The sequence below is a fragment of the Heloderma suspectum genome, chromosome 5 (genome assembly GCF_057233095.1).
Source record: "Heloderma suspectum isolate Gila_16-S chromosome 5, 16-S_ref, whole genome shotgun sequence".
Classification (NCBI taxonomy): Eukaryota; Metazoa; Chordata; class Lepidosauria; order Squamata; family Helodermatidae; genus Heloderma; species Heloderma suspectum.
In genome coordinates, this window is record NC_139462.1 from 221376217 (window position 1) to 221395305 (window position 19089).

General features: G+C 46.1%; 1 protein-coding gene across 1 annotated transcript; it reads left to right on the forward strand.

The window, feature by feature from the left end:
• The first annotated feature begins 315 nt into the window (after window positions 1–315).
• On the forward strand, window positions 316–12671 carry CRYGN (crystallin gamma N). Its single transcript, XM_084859377.1, is given in 5 exon segments — window positions 316–336; window positions 859–1104; window positions 7551–7696; window positions 12535–12655; window positions 12657–12671. Coding segments are annotated over 5 exon segments (549 nt in total).
• The last annotated feature ends 6418 nt before the right edge of the window (window positions 12672–19089 follow it).

The following is a 19089-nucleotide window of genomic DNA, read 5'->3' on the forward strand; positions in this document are numbered from 1 at the left end:
AGAATTTCCTTGCTACTTCTTCTAAATAAAGCTTAACTAAAGGGAACTGTCTATGTATACCACTCGCTGCTCAAATCCCCCACCCACTGATTCTTTTGTTAAAGTGTCTGGATTAAATTAAAACTCCCATATCAGCAGAGACTGCAGCTCTTGCCATCTAAGCACAAATCACTCCTGCATTGTTGGGCAGGACCGCCCCCCCCCCCCCGGCCTGGTCTCCTCATTGGTGATATATAGCAGAGCTTCCAGCAGTTCTGCAGATCCCATTTGGGGATCTACTTCCGCTTTAGCTCCAGATAGCATTGCCAACTAAACATGTCTCAGTATTCAGGAAAAGTAAGTAACCTCTTTATTATTATTTTTGTAATTTCACTAGTATTTTAGATCAGTTTTTTTTTTTTAAAGGAGAGACTGCATGGTGGAAAATGAAACCTTTGTAGGCCAGCAGGAGACAGGATGGGTATATTGTGGGCTTGTGTTGTCTCGCTGGGTGGGGTCACATCACTGGGGTGGTCTGAAATAAGGGGACATTCCCTTAAAATGCAAGAATCTGGCAACTCAAGAGAAGGGATTGGGAAATACAATGGAGTGTATCCCAATTAATCTAAATATACCATTTTAAACTATGATGTTTACAAAAGCCCAAGGGGGAGTTTGCATGATGAGCCACACACAGTGTTGTAAGCTGGAGCTGAGCTGCAATTTCTCGTTAAAGATATTCTTCCAGCTTTCATTTATTTCTGTCATCAGATGCAAAATTAAATCCCTCTGACAGCAGATGCCATCTGCTTGGAATAGCCCTGGGACTGGGCAGGGACTCAGCCCCCATGTTCAATGCATGATATGTCTTCTTTCCAGATTGTCTTCCATGAGGGCAAATGCTTCACGGGCATAAAGCTGGAGGTCTGCGGGTCCTGTGATAACTTCCAGGACCAGGGCTTCCTGGGCAGAGTCAATTCTATCTGTGTGCAGAGTGGAGCTTGGGTCTGCAGTCATGCAGACTTCCATGGCCAACAGTACATCCTGGAGCGTGGCGAGTACCCTGGTTTCTGTCATTGGAATGGGCACAATGACCGGATGGGATCCTGCAAGCCAGCTGGGACGGTGAGTGCTCCTTTTTCACTGATGGTTGCTCAGACAGTCCCGGAGGATGGATAGCGGCTGCCATTTTCTCCCTCTTCTGCCATTTGGGGAAATGCTGAGAATGCTTCCAGCAATATTTGAAAGTGCACTCCATTTCCTCCCGCTTCCAAGCTTCACTCATGGAACCCCACTCCCCCCGCTGGCTGGGGATGATGGGAGTTGCAGTCCAACACATCTGGAAGGCATCAAGGTGGGGAAGGCTGCTGTAGAATAGAAACCTCAGGGGAGGCCTCTTGCCTCTAGTGTGCCTGCACACAAATGCAGGCAGAAGGATACAACGTGCTGGTGCATGACTTCCCTCCCTTCCATCAGCCACAAAACTGCCTATCTTGATTGTCAATATGGCGGAATGCGTTTGAGCCATGCAGCTGCTGTATAATAATAAGTGCAAGCTGTCCCATTGTGAGATTATTATACACTTGTAATGTCTTGTAAAGGGAAATGTGTTACAGTACAATCCGATATGTCCACTCAGTAGACATCCTACATATGTCTACTCAAAAGTACGTCCCATTGAGTTGAATAAGACTTACACCCGGTGTGTATAGGATTCCAGCCTTAGCTTACTTCAGAAATCAGTTTTGGACAGGCATTTGTAACGTTCATGAATACAGAAAATGGAGAAGAGCGGTGAATAATATTGGGGGGTGAGGTGAGGGCACTCAGACATGGTCCGTTACCTGGGAACAGGGGTTTTACAAGTGCCCAAGAGTGCTCTCATTTTTGTCTGTGAAACGGGTATCCCCTCTTTTGACATCCAATACTGACATCCCGAAAGAGTCCACTTTTCCTGTGCTAGAATTACAGAATCACACTCTCATGGGCTGCTCTTACCTTCTTTTAAGGCAGAAGTGGGGAGCCTGAGGTCTTCCAGATGTTGGACTACAGCTCCCACAATCCCTGGTCATTGACCATGCTGACTGGGGGCTGATGAGAGCTGTAGTCCAACAAACATCTGGAGGGCCACAGGTTCTCCACCCCTGTTGTAAGGGGATTACAATTCATAGACGATATAGGTGCATCCATGGCCACCAGACTTGCTAGGCAAATGGAATGTCCATGCTCAGGGTTCCTTCACACGGAGCTTTCATCCTGCAGCTGAGATTGCTCCTTCACAGACGTCTGCGGGCTCTTTACATGACACCGTTAACCTCCAAGGCGTCTCCTGCACTAAATGCCCTTTGTTCCATTTTTAAATAGATCGCAGATAATGAGCTATCAAATTACCCTGTTGTGTTTCCTCCATGAAAAGAGGAAAAGCGGCAAGAAGATCAATGAAAGATAATGGAAGACTTGGATACCAGGGAAGGGGGAAAGGAAGTGGGTGAAAAAGGGAGTCGGTGTGATCCTGCATTTAAAACGGAAGCAGAAGCCCCGTTTTAAATGCAGGATTTTAGACTGGTGTAGAGATGCCCTCAGTCTTGGAATAGGAGACTGAATATGGCTGGCTGAGGCATGCTGGGAGTTGTAGTCCAATACATCTGGAGGGCATCAGGTTGAGGAAAGATCCCTTAGGCTGCCCCAGCATCACGTGAAATCCTCTGCAGAGCGGTGACAGGCCATGGCTCCATCCCGTGTTACTTCATTAAGGTAAGACTGCAGAAACCATGCGGGAAGAGGGAGGTTGGAAGGGATGGACCACATCACAATGCAAGCAGGGATGGTAGCATTCGTGTGATTCTTCCCGTATGATCCACCCTCAGGTCTCTATATCCTTACATTGTCGAAGCAGAGTGAGATGGAGTCACAAGGGACTGACAACTGTGCCACTCCTGTAATGTTAGAATTGAACTGTAGGCTGGAAGCAGACAATACATTTTGGGGACTGTTTTTCCCCCATAGAATGGGAGGCAGTTTCAGAGAAGGGTTGCTGATCATGATGTGTGCATTCATCGTACCTTTGCCTCTGGCAAACAGGTTTTGCTGTACGTTTTGCATTCTTTCAAAAACCTGTAAAGGGTGGGGCAAAATAAATACATCTGTTCCCATATCCATGCGCCCAGACTACATGATCTGCCATAGAGATTTTGCTCTCTGTGCCATCATCACAAGCGGTCAAGCAAATGACCACTAGAGGAAGGACCTTTTTGGTGGTGGTGCTGAGGCTCAGGAATTCCAGCCCTGCAGAGATTTGGCTGGCTTCCTCCTTTTTTCTTTTAAAACAAACATTAAAGAACATTTTAATTATTCACACAGGGCTTTCAATACTTAGTTATTGTTACTTTTAAAATTATTTTTATTTCTTTTTTTCACAGCCAGAGTATTTTTTTTAGTTCTGTAGCTTTCATATCACGTCAGTTCTTTAAAGCTGAATGACCTCTCAGAAGTAAATCCTATTTTCTATGGGATTTGCTCCCAGATAGGTGTCTGCGGTATAGGACTGCAGCCTTAGAGTGCAATCCTAGGCACACATACTGGGAAATAAATCTCATTTAACTCAATGGGATGTATTTCTGAATAGATGTGCATAGGAGTGCACTGTTTGATTTTCCCTCTTTTGTAAGCCAGTTTGGATATTTATCAGTAGGAAAGCTGATATTAAAGTATTAAATACTTGTAATAAAATTACACATGGACACCTTGAAGACCAATGCTTCTCCAAGCACTTCCAACTCTTTTAAAACATGGCTGCCTAAATTAGTCCCTTGTAGGAGGCAGTGGAGGCTGGTGGCTCTGATGTCAGCAGGGTGGTGAATCCACTCCAGGTTTCAGTCAGAAACAGTCAGAACCCTAAAGGACTTCTGCAAAGCACCTTGGAGAGCTCCTTTAGAGTTCTGACTGGTTCTGTTGGAAAATCGGAGAGGATTCACTACTCCGCTGACTTCAGAGCCACCAGCCTCTACTGGTAGGAGGTCTCTTTCTCATCTAAGGCTGTCTGTACATCCTGAATATAACACACATGTGTGTGTATCTGTGTGTATACCAGCGTTGCCCAGCCTGGTGCCCCCTCAATGTTATGGGCCACCAGTATCTAACACTGTCGTTCCGCAAGCTCAAACAGCACTAATGGCGCTCCACCAAATCTTTCAGTTGCGCAAGCAGTTGTGCATTATGCTTGTGGAGCCCATTCTGCAACCGGTTGTACGACCACTTGCACAACAGGTTGCACAGGTGTAATGCACAACCGCTTACACAATGAGTTGCGCAAGCATAATGTGCAATTGGTTGCACAATGGATTGTGCAAGCATAATGTGCGACACATTGCACAACAGCTGTGCAAGTGTAATGCGCAACATGTTGCACAAGCGTAATGCACAACTGCTTGTGCAATCGCAACCATAACTTCAGTTGGATTTTCCACTTGCGCAAAGTTCAGAACCTAGTTTCCACTAGCACGTCATTTGCACCAGCAGAATGACACAGTTGATACTGCCGTTGGAGTACACCTTCCAGCATTCCTGACTATTCGCCATGCTAGCTAGGGCTGATGGGAGTTGAAATCCAAAATGTCTGGAGAGCACCAGGTTGGGGAAGGCTGGTGTATATGCACACTCACACACGGCTCTTTTGTGACCGCCGGCAGCCGTTTCAGGCATATCTGAGATTCCACAGCCGAAAGAATGCCGCAAGCTTTCTGGTACCTCAGCTGAGCTTTCTCATGTATAATTCCATTTATAAATATATCAGATATCCTGTAACTAATGGGGGTTTAAAACAGGCAAAAATAATACCTGTCTGTGAACTCCATACACAACGAAAGTGTGGCGGTGGCGAGGCGGCGGGGGGGGGGGGGCATTCCTAACTAATTTACCTCAGTTCACCCTCCAAGATTGCATAGGCAGGCTGCCGGAAACCAAAGAGGGAGAAAGGGGGCTCTTTTTTATGCCCCCCTTTTTTAAAATGAAGTCACAACATTTATACTGTGTAAATAACCACAGACTTCACTGGAAACTAAAGGAAAATGTGATTTTTGGTTTTAAGGCAAACAGTCTTAAGATCTGTGTATTTTGGAATTTCTTCCTAATGCTTCTGTCCCTCGTAGGGTTCTTAATTAGTTCCCCATGTCTGGATGTCTGGATCATTTGCAGATGTCAAAGGTGGCCCTGTGGTCTTGTTTTTGGATTTGTGCGTGGTCATTTTGTGATTGTGTTCCTGCTTAAGGGTCGCATAAGAAAAGTCAGCGTGTGCCATATTTTTGGTGGGTTCACACTGACCATTTACCATATCCACACTGAGATTTGAGCAATGGTGGTTGATAGGAGTTGCAATCCAATGCATCTACAGGGCATCCAGTTGGGAAAGGCTGCACTAAATGTTCAAATAACTTAATGTGTATGATTACATGGCTTTTTCACATGAGGCTGTTAATCTGCTGCATCTACTTAAGATTTCATTGCAGAATTGAGACCCAAGCACTACAGGAGGAGTTATTTCCTTTCCTGCCTTTTGGCTACATAATCTCTAGGTGGCACTGTGGTATAGTGGAATACTGCAAATACACATGTGGAAAAAGCATTTTTAATTTGCTTTCAGAAATAATACCCCATTTTCCCTGCTCTAAAAAAACCCCCACCGAAAGTGCTGCTTAGAAGCGAAACTCGAGGATCACAATGTTGTCAAAGGAACCCATAACAACCCTGGCTAGGGAAGGATGAGCGCACAATAAATGCCTCATGTAGAAAAGCTCACGGTCATCTTTACAAGCACCCTGTTTGAAAGAACAGTATTATTTATTATGTCCATTTTGCAGATTGTGGGAGGCAGGGTGAGACCAAGAAAGTCTGGTTCTTCTAGGGCAGGGATGGGGAACATGTGGCCCTCCAGATGATGTTGGACTGCAACTGCCATCATCCCTCACCACTGGCTATGCTGGCTGGGGCTGATGGGAACTGCAGTGCAACAAAACCTGATGGGCTACACGTTCCCCATCCCTGTTCGAGGGCTTTCCATTGAGTTCATGCCTGATGGAGATTTGAACCAGGGATTCCCTGATTCCGTGCTAATGCTCATGCTATGTGTGATAGCAGCAGATCTCTCTCTCTTCGTTTATTTTTATCCTGCCTTTCCTCCAAGTTGTGCAGAAAAGCACACATGGTTCTGTCCCACCCCCACCTTACTTGATCCTTACAACAAGACTGTGTGGTAGGCTTGGATAAGGGAATTACTGCCTCAGGGTTACCCAGTGAATTTCATGGCTGAGCAGGGATTTGGACCCACATCTCCCCAGTCCAGTTTGACACTCTAACCCAGCCTTTGCCATCCCAGCGCCCTCCAAATGTTTTGGACTACAACATCCATCAGTCCCAGCCAGCAGGGGTGATGGGAGTTGTAGTACACAAGATCTGGAGGGCGCCAAGCTGGGGGAGGCGGCTCTAACCACTGCATTACACTGGCATGTTTGTATAAAGCATGAGTCGGAGAACGTATCGCTTAAAAAAAAAATGAAGAGACCCCTTTGCCGGCCTTGTTAGGGTGAAGAAAGGCGACATATAAATATCCGACTAACTAATATGCCAAAGGCCTGTCTGAAGAAAAATGTCATTCCTGCTGGAAAGGATCCTGCCCTCCCTCAGCCACAATGGAGGCTGGTGGCTCTGATGTCAGTGGGGTGGTGAATCTGCTCTGCACCTTGGAGAGCTCCTTTAGAGTTCTGACTGGTTCTGACTGAAACCTGGAGCAGATTCATTGCCCCACTGACATCGGAGCCACCAGCCTCCCCTGCTCGGCAGGGAGTGCCAGCGCCTGGGAAGGGCTGCTGAGAAGGCCCCCCCGCCTCACGCCACCACCAAGCATGCCTTTGGTGGCCATGGCACAAAGAGACGGGCCTCTCTGCGAGCAAGACCTTAAAACCCCAGCGAGCCCCTATGGGACAAGCCAGTCTTCCCAGTCCCAGGCCATCTGGGACTTTCTAGGCCATAAGCAAGGGTGGCTGTGCAGGGACAATTCGATAACCTCTAGATGCTTCCTGGAGCTCTTTGGAGGAAATGAAGGGTACACATATGATTTATAAATTGTTGTTGTTGTTGCTCAGTTGTTCAGTCATGTCCGACTCTTCATGACCCCATGGACCAGAGCACGCCAGGCCTTCCTGTCCTCTGCTCTCTCCCAGAGTGTGCTCAAGTCCATATTCATTGCATCGGTGATGCTATCTAGCCATCTCATCCTCTGCCGTCCCCTTCTTCTTTTGCCTTCAGTCTTTCCCAGCATCAGGGTCTTTTCCAGGGAGTTTTCTCTTCGCATTAGGTGGCCAAAGTATTTGAGCTTCAGCTTCAGTATCTGTCCTTCCAATGAGCAGTCAGGGTTGATTTCCTTTAGGGTGGACTGATTTGACCTCCTTGCAGTCCAGATGATTTACAAATACATTTTACCTATTGTGTAACACAGTATTTTTTTCTTGCGCTTGCAAAAGTGAAGTGTATTGTTTTTGGTTTCCTTGAAACTAATTTTGGTTTCTCCTTGTCGACAACATGGAGAACATTACCGAATAGAAGTCTTCGAGGGGAGGCATTTTAGTGGTCGGAGTCAGGAATTCACTGAAGACTGCTCTTTCTTGAATAGGCAAGGCTGGGCCAAGAACTGGATTAATGCCATCAAAGTCTATGGGGACGGGGCGTAAGTAACTAAGGCACATTAAAGAAATATAACTGTGCCTTCCCCTCTGGTCTCCATATGCTGACATGAAGCTTGCTTGCTTGCTGTAGCTTTTACTGGTTCCTGTCCTCCTTCCAAATGTGTGAAACTGAAACTGTTCAGGATCATCTTTAATAAGCCTGCTTGAGTTGTTGGGTAAAAACAAAACCTCTCCTTTTTCAGGTGTACATGAATACAAAAGCACTCAAGTAAACACAAATAAAAACATCACCCAGAGAGCTTTATGTTATGAGGCAGCATACAAATGCTGTAAATGAATAAACAAAAGAAAGCAAAAGACACAGCCTTAAGTAATCAAAGAAGGAGAGGACATGGCTACACATTTTTTTATTTAAGATATTTATTTTGCCTTTTGCAAAAATCACTTCAAGGCAGCTCAAAGCATCCTATTGGTTAAACAGGAAAGGATGGTAGGGTGTGGTGAGAGAAGCATATCTTCATGTCAACTGAATCGAATAATAATAATAATAATTTATTACGAAGTGGCTAACGTTTTCTAAAATCTGTATAGAGGTTAAAAAACAAGACAGTCCCTGCCCTACCCCTACAAAGGAAAAGGAAAAAGAAAGGGGAAGAGGGGAAAGCAAACAAATTCAGGTATCAATGTTTAAAGTTCCATAACTGATCTTACAAATGGGACCTGTAACAAAATGTTGTAGTGTGGAGTGCTCCTGTTCAGGGATCCAACCAACCATGCCCTCTTCCAAGATATTCCATTCCATTCTCCCCCCCCCCCCATTTTTAATTACACCCTCCTCAATAGTCACTCACCATGCTCATTCCTCAATGGAGTGACTTTTGTCTCTCACCCTTTAAGGTTTTTTTCCTAAAGATTTTGTGTACTACTGCACACTTTGGGGTTCCCCCAATCTTCTAATACCTTCCTCTTTCTGTATGCATGTGTGTCACTATGTTGACTACATCAGGATCCACCCTCTGAGAAGAAATTTGCGATTGGTGTATATTAGTATATGACTACCTGGAGTGGCTTCAGAGGAGATGGTTCTGGGAGATGAGGAGCAAAAATGGCACTTGGTTCCAGCTGGCCCAATACAGGCATGGGCTTTGCTGTCTCCATCAGACACAGCCCGGTGGAATGGAAATGGCTGCTGTTGGAGACAATCCAATCAAGAGTCACAGATTCCTTCCCCGACCTGGTACCTTCTAGTTGTGTTGGACTTTATCTCCCATCAAATCTCAGCCTGTGTGGCGTGGTACCTTCCAAATGTGGCCAGTGACCATGTGGGTTGGGGGATGTTGCTCATCATTAATGTCGCTCATCTGAGGAGAAAGTCGGCATGCGGCATGATAGGGTCTGTTTAATCAGGGTTTCTTTTCCTGATGTGGATGATTAATACTGATTATATCCTTCCCACAATCCTGTCTTTTTTGCATTCTTGCCTTGTGTTCCTCCTTCGCTAATTGAATTGCCAAGCTGGAGCAGTCTCTCTTCACTCCTTCTTTCCCTGAAATGGTTTTCTTGAAAATGGAGGGTGATGTAGGCTGCCCTTTCGTCATCTCCTTCACCAGGAATGAATGCTGTCTGGGGATGGTGGGGTAGAGGGTGGAAAAACCATCCTTTGTGTCTCTCATGTTTTTGTTTTGTTTTTACAGTGGATGGAGTTGTGGTGTTTATGATGTCACAGGCTAGTTTTCTGGTTTAATTATACCATGCGCTGCCTTTGGACAACACATGCACATCAGAAGGCATGCGTGGGGAATGCGTGCCTGAGAGAGATCTGTGTGTGTGTGTGTGTGTGTGTGTGTGAAGCCCTCTGTTAGAACCAGGGAGTGCTTGACTTGTACACGGCACAGCTGGAGTTCTGCTTTACACTTCCTGTTCTCCTGCCAAGACAGCATCTCTCTAAGGAGGGCAAAAGGCAAAACTTCTAGGCACTCTGGCCAAAAGGTCAAAAATGCCTGCCAAACACCCGTCTGTGGCTGGGGAGGAACCCTTTCTTCTGATGAATTAGCAAAAACCCCGTGATACAGTTTTAATTAAAAGCAGAGGGATTTTTATAGGGTGGGACGAGGCTTGGTGGTAGTGCGTGAGCTTTGTATGCTGAAGGCTCCAAATTCAAGCCTTGGTGTGTCCAGCTGTTTTTGTTGTTGTTTTAAAAAGAGCATGTATAGCAGGAGATGTGATGTCTGTTTCCCTGAAGATACTGGGCTAGATGGAGAAATCATCTAACCTGATAAAGGCAGCTCCCTTGGGACCGCATAGGTGAAAGCAACAAAGAGCCTTGTGGCACCTTGGAGACTAACAGATGTATTACGGCCTCAGCTTTCATGGATTACAGTTTGCTTCATCCACAGTTAGCAGATACATATGGGTATGAGGTGTGTGTGTGTGTGGAGGGGGGATTCTAAACAGTGGGTAAAATCCAACATAAGGCCTACTTAGAATAGACCCATTGACATGAATTGGACTTCTCATTCATTTCAATGGGTCTACTTTAAGGAGAATGTGTGTTGGGCTTTATTCAGTGGGGCCAAACAGCCATGAAATCCAAATAACACAGGGTTGGATCTGGGTTTACAGTGGATCCCCTGCCCCCTCCTTCCCATGGCAGCCCCTCCAGCCCTTGAAAATGCTACACAGAGACCTGGTTCACAGGATCACAGGGTGGTTAATTAGCCACAGTGGCTTGCTAACCACCTTCTACGTGCCAGCTGCACACCGGGGGGATTCTCATAATTTCCCTCAGTAGCACAGCTTGTTGTGTAGTGAAAACCCAGCCAGGGTGACTTGTTTCCATAGGTAACAAACAACCCAGAATGCTACAACAGCCCATGGGTTCTGGGTGACTTGGTACACATGGCAACAAGCCACCCTGGCCGGGTTCACAGGACATGACAAACTGTGCTGCTGAGGGTAACTATGCTAATCACCCCCCCGCCCGGTGCGTGGCCTGCGTGGGAAATAAGCCGCCGTGACTTATTTCTCCAGTCACGATTGTGCAAAACGGGCCAATGAGCCAAGAGACCCTGCAGAATCGTGTGCTCTGTGGTGTGAGAGAATCCCCCAAAACTGGGTGGAGGGACCTTCCGTGAGTCTAGCCCTTCCTCCTGCGGAAGGTAGGTTCTGGATCCAGCCCATTGTCTGTGACAAGCTTATGTAAAGCTCAAGATAAGCAAAGTTACCATTCACAACAGTGGTGATGACACAACCAGCCTAGCTTTAATGTGCCCATTAATACCTGGCAAACCATGTCAAGCCTAAATGAATCGATCCAAACTTCCTGCTAAGTTCTGACCCAGCAATTTGCACATAGGTAAGTAGCTTCTAGTAGCAGAATGTCTGGCAAAGTGATGGTGGAGGCCTGGCCTGAATGCAGCAAGGCCTGTTTCTCATCTCTCTAGAGCAGCCTTCTCCAATCTGTGCCTTCCAGATGTGTTACACTGCAGCTCCCATAATTCCCTGCCAGCACAGCCATTGTGAACAAGGCAGGGTGACTGCCCAATAAAAGCCTCATCTCGAAGCACCCTGGGTGTAACAGGAAATGGTGGTTTCACAAGCCCCAGATGGTTTGCATGATGGCATGTGAGGCCTTAATTTGATTCGCATTATCTTTCTTACCCTTTCCCACCTTATTTTTAAGGAAGGGTTGCTGAGAGAGGGTATGAACTCACCACCATACACAGTGCTAATATCCTATCATTTGTTCAGGAATTCTGGCCTGCAATTATGTAAACTGGCCTCTAATTCAGTATCTCTTTTACCTGAAGTGTTTATGAAAAGACTGTCAGGTTTCTAGATACTTCTGTTTTGCACTGACTTGGGAACCTGTGGTTTCACCCAAAGCAAGAGACAGATCTAAGCTGCAGCTAGCATTTATGTTTTCAGAAATGGAGATCAGCCACTCCTCCTCTGTCCCAGAATTCATTGCTAGGTGTAATCTGATACCTGCTACACCTACCAGTGATTCAATGTTTGGATGTTTCTGTTGCCCCCCACCCCACTCCCCGCGCAGTGTTTTGTACCACCTAGCCTGAGAAAGAGTTTTGGAAAACCTGAAAGCTTGCATGCCTTTGTGGCATCTAATGAAGGCATTGCCCAACTGTGGACTTTATTATGAAGAGAAGGTATCATAAAACACGCTTTCTGTAAACTGTAGCACTAACTTTTTCCTATTGACACTCCCAATATTTAAACACTTTTGTGATTAGCTAAACAGCTAAGTTTGATTGATATCAAGTTTCACCTAATTCAACAGACAATTTAAAAAAACCATATAGTCAGTATATTCAAAACATCTATAAATGTATAAATAAGAATATATCATTAACCAACCAGCATAGATCCAAAATAAATAGGTTTTTTAAAAATACAAAATGATGTGCAAGATAAATATTAAATCAAAAGAAGGAATGCATTCAAATTCACATCAAAGAAAAGGTCTTGTATTTGTTAATATATAAATTGTATCTGGTTTTCATAAAGTGGTTGCTTTTGTCTGCCATCTCTCAAATGTATATATATTTTTTTGTTATTGGGTGGGCAAATAATGCATTAAACATTAAAAACTACCTCTGATATCTCTGCTACTTTCCAAATCTAAGAGTGCAATCCTACATGTGTGTACTCAGAAGTCCTATTGTTTTCACTGGAGCTTATTCCCAAATAAGTGTGTATAGGATTGCAGTCTTCTGCACCTGCTACAGTCAATTTTTAACATCAAAGGTTGCCCCCAAAATTCCAACCACTTGGAGGAAGAAGACAAAACTGGTGCCATACCCAACTGTGAATATTGCTTGGAGTGTTTTGCATATAAGCCACCATTTTGTTTCTATTTCAGATGGGTGTTGTATGAGGAACCCAACTATCATGGCCAGATGTACATGGTAGAGAGAGGTGACTACTGTAGCTATAATGGCTGGCAAGCTCCCGATGCAAACATCCAGTCAATCAGAAGAGTCCATCAATTACTTTTAACCAACTTGCCCGGTGAAAACTAGAGTCTCAAGCCTTCCTGTCTGGTCTCTAGAAATGCAAAATAAAGACTCCAAATCCTGTGTGTGCTGCTTTTGTCTTTCCTCTCCTTGGGCAGGCTGGTCAGACCACGACAGGAGGAATGCATGCACCAACCACTTGGTGCGTGCAGAGTTGTGGGGCTGGTTTAGGGTTGAATTTTATGAATTCAAGCGTAGTCAAGGTAATTTGGGAATTGTGAAGACTCTTATAGGAGCATCTTACATCAAGTCAGGCCACTGGCCCATCTAGCTCACTATTGTCTCCATCCACCTTCCTCAATGTGGTGACCTCTAGATGCTTTAGATTACAACTCCCAGCACTCCTGACCATTGGCTGTGCTGGTGGGCACCATGTTGGGGAATGCTGGGGTACGCTGCCTGGCAGCAGCTCCCCAGGCAGGGGTCTTTCCCAGCCCTAGCTGGACAGATGAGGGATTGGATCCCGGACCTTTTGCATGCAAAGCCTGTGTTGGGCCAGTGAGGTTTGCCCCCCCCTAATGCTTTTCTGTTTCCTGCTCCTCTTAATCTACCACTGCTTTTCCTTAAGTGAAAGAAAAACGGATCTGCTTTGGACTGTTTTGAGGAACCTGGTTCACAAGCTGTCCTTATGACCCGGACCTCCTGAGCAACTCCTTAAGGATCTCTTGGCTCCTTAAGAGTCCCACCTTCCTTCTTTTACCTTCTCCTTCCATTAACGTGGGGTTTAGGCTGTAGGCATGGGGTGATTGACACACCAGAAGCTTGGGGTTTAACCACAACAGTTTACTGGTAAATTAAAGCAAGCAAATCGTAGTTAAAAGTATTTACACAATACAGCTGAGGGATACAAAAGGCATTAAGAAAAAATAAAAGTTGCAAAGCACAAGTTCCTTTACCCTAGCTGCATGTAAACTCCTCTAGGCTGCTTCTTCCTGCTGTCCCTTTGTGCTCTGGTCTCCCTGACTGTTATAGCACGGCTCTCTCACTCAATTTATATACCCTCCTCCCTCAGAACTGAAAGTATTGTTTCACACCCGAAGAAATTAGACTTAACTGGGGAAATGACACTACTGCTCTCAGAGATGCCCCCTCCCAACAAAAAACTCTAGGCCTCTAGGCTTTACTGTTTTTTCCCTTTGCCGCTGTAGGCCTCAAACCTTCACATGAGCACGAGAACAATTTGCGTCCAAAGACAACTAGGTGAAAATGTCTTTTATTAGCATGCTTTTTTTTTTTTAAGCCCCCCACAAGCATTTATGGGGCTGCAGAGCCCCCCAAAACCTAGAGAGCTCAGAGAGCTTCACCTATTGGGAAGTATAGAAATGCAATCAATGTAATACATAAATAAAATCAATAAACTCACAAAACCCTCAATCAGCGGCCCCTACCAGGTCTGAGGGTTCCTTGCCTGTATGAGCCCATGAAAAAAAACCCCAAATATGGAAGGGCCCTAGATACAAAAGGCAATGAAGGAAGGTAAAATGCACATCCTTGTTTTCCTCTGAGAAGTAACCCGGACTTGCTTAGCTTCAGTAACGTTGCTGCCTTCCGTGCCATTAGACCAGGAGTCCCCAACCCCCAGACCGCGGACTGGTACCGGTCCGTGGCCTGTTAGGAACTGGGCTGTAGGGGTGTGCGAAACCCCCTTACCTTGGGTCCGCGGGGGTCCGCAGGGAGGGGGGAGGCGATCCATCCCTCCTCCCCAGAATCCTCACTAGCACCGGCCAGCTCCACTCCACGGCGCCGCTGGTGGACTTCTGGCCACAGGGACGCAAATGGCGTCTGCTATGCGGACGCCATTTGTGTCCCTGTTCTTCAAGTAATAGGCTACGTAAATCTTTACATAGCCTATTACTGCAAAGAACAGGGACGCAAATGGCGTCCGCATAGTGGACACCATTTGCGTCCCAGCAGCTGGAAGTCTGCCAGCAAAACCATGACCCCCCGGTCCGTGGAAAAATTGTCTTCCATGAAAGCGGTCCCTGATGCCCAAAAGGTTGGGGACTGCTGTGTTAGACCACCCAACTGAATTTGTTTACAGAAGTCAGAGTTTGCATGGCATTAAATGGGGAACAAACAGCAAAGGCTTTGGAAGACTTCGGCATCACAATGCGAGTTCTCTGTGCTGCCTGACTCATAATGCTATTTGGATTCTGAACCTCCTCCACTTGCTCAGGCACAGCCAGGAAATACTCTCCTGCCCCATTTCCAGTTAAGCCTGTGTCCTCTCATAACCAAACACACTTTCTTCTGTCCTGCAGCAGGCTCTGCAAACTTAAAAACTTGCTTTGCGGGTCTTTGTTAAGGTTCTGTTTTGTACTGGGGAAATTTGGCTGTAGCAAGTGCCTATTGGCTAGCACCTGTGATATCACCAACACTGCCGCCTGCCCCACTCCTTCCCCCACAAATTTGCAGAGCAATTTCGCAACTCTTCTTAAAATGTGATTGTTGTTGTTGTTTTGAAAGATGAAGAATAAATGTAAATACCTTTAAGTGAATACATGCCTTAAAAAAAACCCCAACACAACAAATTAAGTGGAGAGCCTGCCTAGGGCATGAGGGGATTTCAAGTTCATATTAAATGAACACCTCCTTAGCATGAAAAGCAAATAATTCATCTAGAACAGGGCATAAAGTAGATCTCCAGATGTTTTGGACTGCAACTCCCAGCATTCCTGACCAGTGGCTGTGCTGACAGGAGCTTCTGGAAGTGGAAGTCCAAAACATCTGGAGATCTACTGTCGGCCCACCCTGATCTAGAGTGTTTGACTTGTAGGCTTGTACTCCTGAAACACAAATTGCAATGCTGAGTTTAGACTGTTCGAGTTGGTGTGGAAATGTTGCAACCGTACTTGGAGAACCATTTTTTGTGTGTGCTGCCAGCATTGAAGAAACGAGAGCAAGAGGCAGGCCTGGCTCATTTGAGGGCTGCCCTGGAGGCTTACCCAGCAACTGTGGCAAACAGCAGCAGTGCTCCAAGTGGCACCAAATGGCAGGAGGCTGCCATTTTGATTTCCCACTATGCCCAAGAGTGATGCTACATTAGAGGCCAAGCCAGATCTACACCTCGTGCCATATCAATACGATCCCATCATGGTAACGCTATATCCCTCTTGTGCATGTATGGGTGTCTCTACATTAAGCAAAAAGCCCGCAAAAAACTATATCCTTTCCCAAGCTTCCTGCTTTCGGTTTCTTTGCGGGATTAGGAAGGGCTTCTTTACATGGCAGCCACGTGGTTTGAACTGAGGGAGCGCCTTCCTCCCTTCCTGGCATGTGTGCAAAGGAGGTGGGGAGTCTTGTTTTCGTAGCTCGAAGCCCTAGGAAACCTCTGACTTACTTCTGAGTAGATATAAAATGTAAGATTGTGCTATAAGTCTGCAACCCTTGGCACACTTATGTGGGATCAAGCCCCGTTGAACTCAATGGGACTTACTTCTGAGTAGGCATAAGATCACCCTGTAAGTCTGCAGCCTCAGCGCTTACTTGGGAGTAAGCCCCATTGAACTTAATAGGGTGCTCTGAAACAACAGAGGACATTGCTTCTGAGCTTGGTGGGTGGGGGATCAGATGCGTCTCCCTTCATTGCAGGGAGGCATTTTACCCTCTTCTCCCTCCAACTGAGAAATGTGGAGGTAGGAGTCACAATCAACAAGCCATGCTTGCCCTCGCGCCTCTCAAAACTGCTTGGGTCTCCTTCCATGCAACCCCACTCCCATCCTCAATGCCGTTATCATCCTGACCGCGCCCCCAACAACTGAAAACAAACACCCACAACAGGCAGACTCAGTGGTTTCTTCCACTATTGGAGAAGTTCACGGGAGGTCATGGCGCTCCTGTTCCGTGGGCTGGAAAAAATACCACATTTTTTGCCTTTGGGGAAAACATGAGATAGGCTGGAGGAAATGGTGGGCCTGGAGACATCCTGGAGGGTAACGGCGTCATCTACGGAGCCTGCAAACTTCCAAGAGAGAGCCATCTCAATAGCAGGATAAAAGCTCCGTGTGATGAACCCCTATATCTCATAGCACATACAATGACATCTGTTGCAGTATTTTGGGTAATACGGAATACAAAGCAGGAAATAATGCTAGAAAAGCAGTATACGGAATGTGTAATGTGCCCCAACAGTTGTCCGAGCACTTCAATAATGATAAAAAGCATTAGTATAAATCTAGCCCCAGTGGGGAATTAAAATGGCAGTGAGATGCAGTTGTCATGTGCTGCTTCAGGTGCCTGGCTGGGAAATGTTTTTAAAGGGGGGCAGGCAGGTCTTAGTGGCATCCCCTGCCAGCACCCCAGCAGCTGCCCAAGCATGCCAGATGGTGGTGCTGGCCCTGGCCCTGGCAAGAAGCCCCAGAGGAGCATGGGAGGCATTCAGTGTTAGTTGCACTCTTCTTCCTCAAGGAACTACATTCATGTCTTAAATCAGGAGACCAGCTGGGAATCCTTTTAACATCCTATACTGATGTTAATTAAGAGAGCAACCCAATGCACATTTAGACAGAAAAAAGTCCTACCATTCTTTGTAGGAATTGCTGGGAATTGTAGGATTTTTTCTGCCTAAACGTGCATAGGATTGCACCCTAAAGCTGCTTTGCTTTCAAATTGGGGGTGAACAAAGCGCAAGCTGGCAAGGTAGGAACAAAAAGGTCCAGACATGAGAAGCAGGGGGCTATGTTTGGAAGCTCAAGGAATTCTGGCAGGCAGCAGTCATGAGGCTGGAACCTGAGATGTTCATGGAAAGATAAGGAGTTAATAAACGTGTGTTTAAAAAATTGACAGACACAGGGCTATCCCATTTTATCTTCGTGACAGCCCTGCGAGGTATGTTAGTCTGAGAGACAGCGACTGGCCCAGAGTTCTCCACTGAGCTTCATGGCTGGTCAAGGTCCAGCCAAAGTCCAGCCACCACACTACACTGGCTCTGTAATTGGAGTGTGGCCTAGAGACAGGACTCAGGCCCAAGAACCTAGCCAGGCAGGTATTTGAACCTGGGTCCCTCCAATCCAAGTCCCCCCACTGTACACAGAACACTGCTCTGGCTCTTAATTTTGGCTTCATTACATCCAGTGTCAGCGCTAGGATGTCCTGGAAGGGAAAAACATCTTCTGCTGTGTGTGGATGTGAAGTTTTTCTCTTTCCGCAGAATTCTCGGTGTGTTCCTCCACTGCAGCCTTCCACTACCTGGTTGCTGCCAGATGTTTTGGACTTCAGCTCCCATTAGCCCCTGCGAACATGGCCAATGGTCAGGAATGCTGGGAGTTGTAGTCCAAAACATCCAGAGAGCACCAGGTTGGGGGAAGCTGGTCTACTGTATGTGCTGGGGTGATAATGATGATTGACTGCTATTAATGCTGCAGAATCAGCCATTAACCCTGAGGGCCTGGGATGTTCCAACTACAAATTATGAGTTGTATCCAATGTTAGTCCTACTTAGAGTAGACCCATTGAAATGAATGGGACTCAAGTGAGTCATGTCTCATTCAAGTCCCATTTGTTTCAATGGGTCTACTCCAAGTAAGACTAACATTGGATACAGTCCCACAACTTGTCCCTCCTGACTATCCCCTTGGTGAAGCTGGGCTGTTTGGCGTTGGCTAATGAATTGGCCTCTGAAGCTATGTCAGAATAGTCCTGTTTCCTCATATAGGAAGGGAACTTCTCCTTCATAAATGAGAAAGCAAATATGTTGCAGGAAGCGGGTGGGAGAAGAGGAAAGTGACTCATAACCCTGAGTGGGTTGCAGCCTACACGATTCAACCACTGATGCTCTCCCTCTCCCTCTTATTCTCTCTTTTATAAAAATGACTTTCCATTTACAAAGAGCATTCTGTAGATGTCCTTCCAGGGGCGGTGTTGCTCTTGCTTTGAGGTACTTGTTGTTGTTGTTCAGTTGTGTCCGACGCTTCGTGACACCATGGACCATAGCACGCCAGGCCTTCCTGTCCTCCGCTCTCTCCCGGAGTGTGCTCAAGTTCATATTCATTACATTGGTGATGCTATCTAGCCATCTCATCCTCTGCTGTCCCCTTCTCTTTTTGCCTTCAATCTTTCCCAGCATCAGGGTCTTTTCCATGGAGTTTTCTCTTTGCATTAGGTGGCCAAAATATTTGAGCTTCAGCTTCAGTATCTGTCCTTCCAGTGAGCAGTCAGGGTTGATTTCCTTTAGGATGGACTGATTTGACCTCCTTGCAGTCCAGGGGACTTGTAAGAGTCTTCTCCAGCACCACAGTTCGAAAGCATCGATTCTTTGGCACTCAGCCTTCCTTATAGACCAGCTCTCACAGCCATACATTGCTACTGGGAAAACCATAGCTTTGATTATATGAATCTTTGTCGGCAAGGTGATGTCTCTGCTTCTTACTATGCTGTCTAGGTTTGCCATAGCTTTCCTCCCA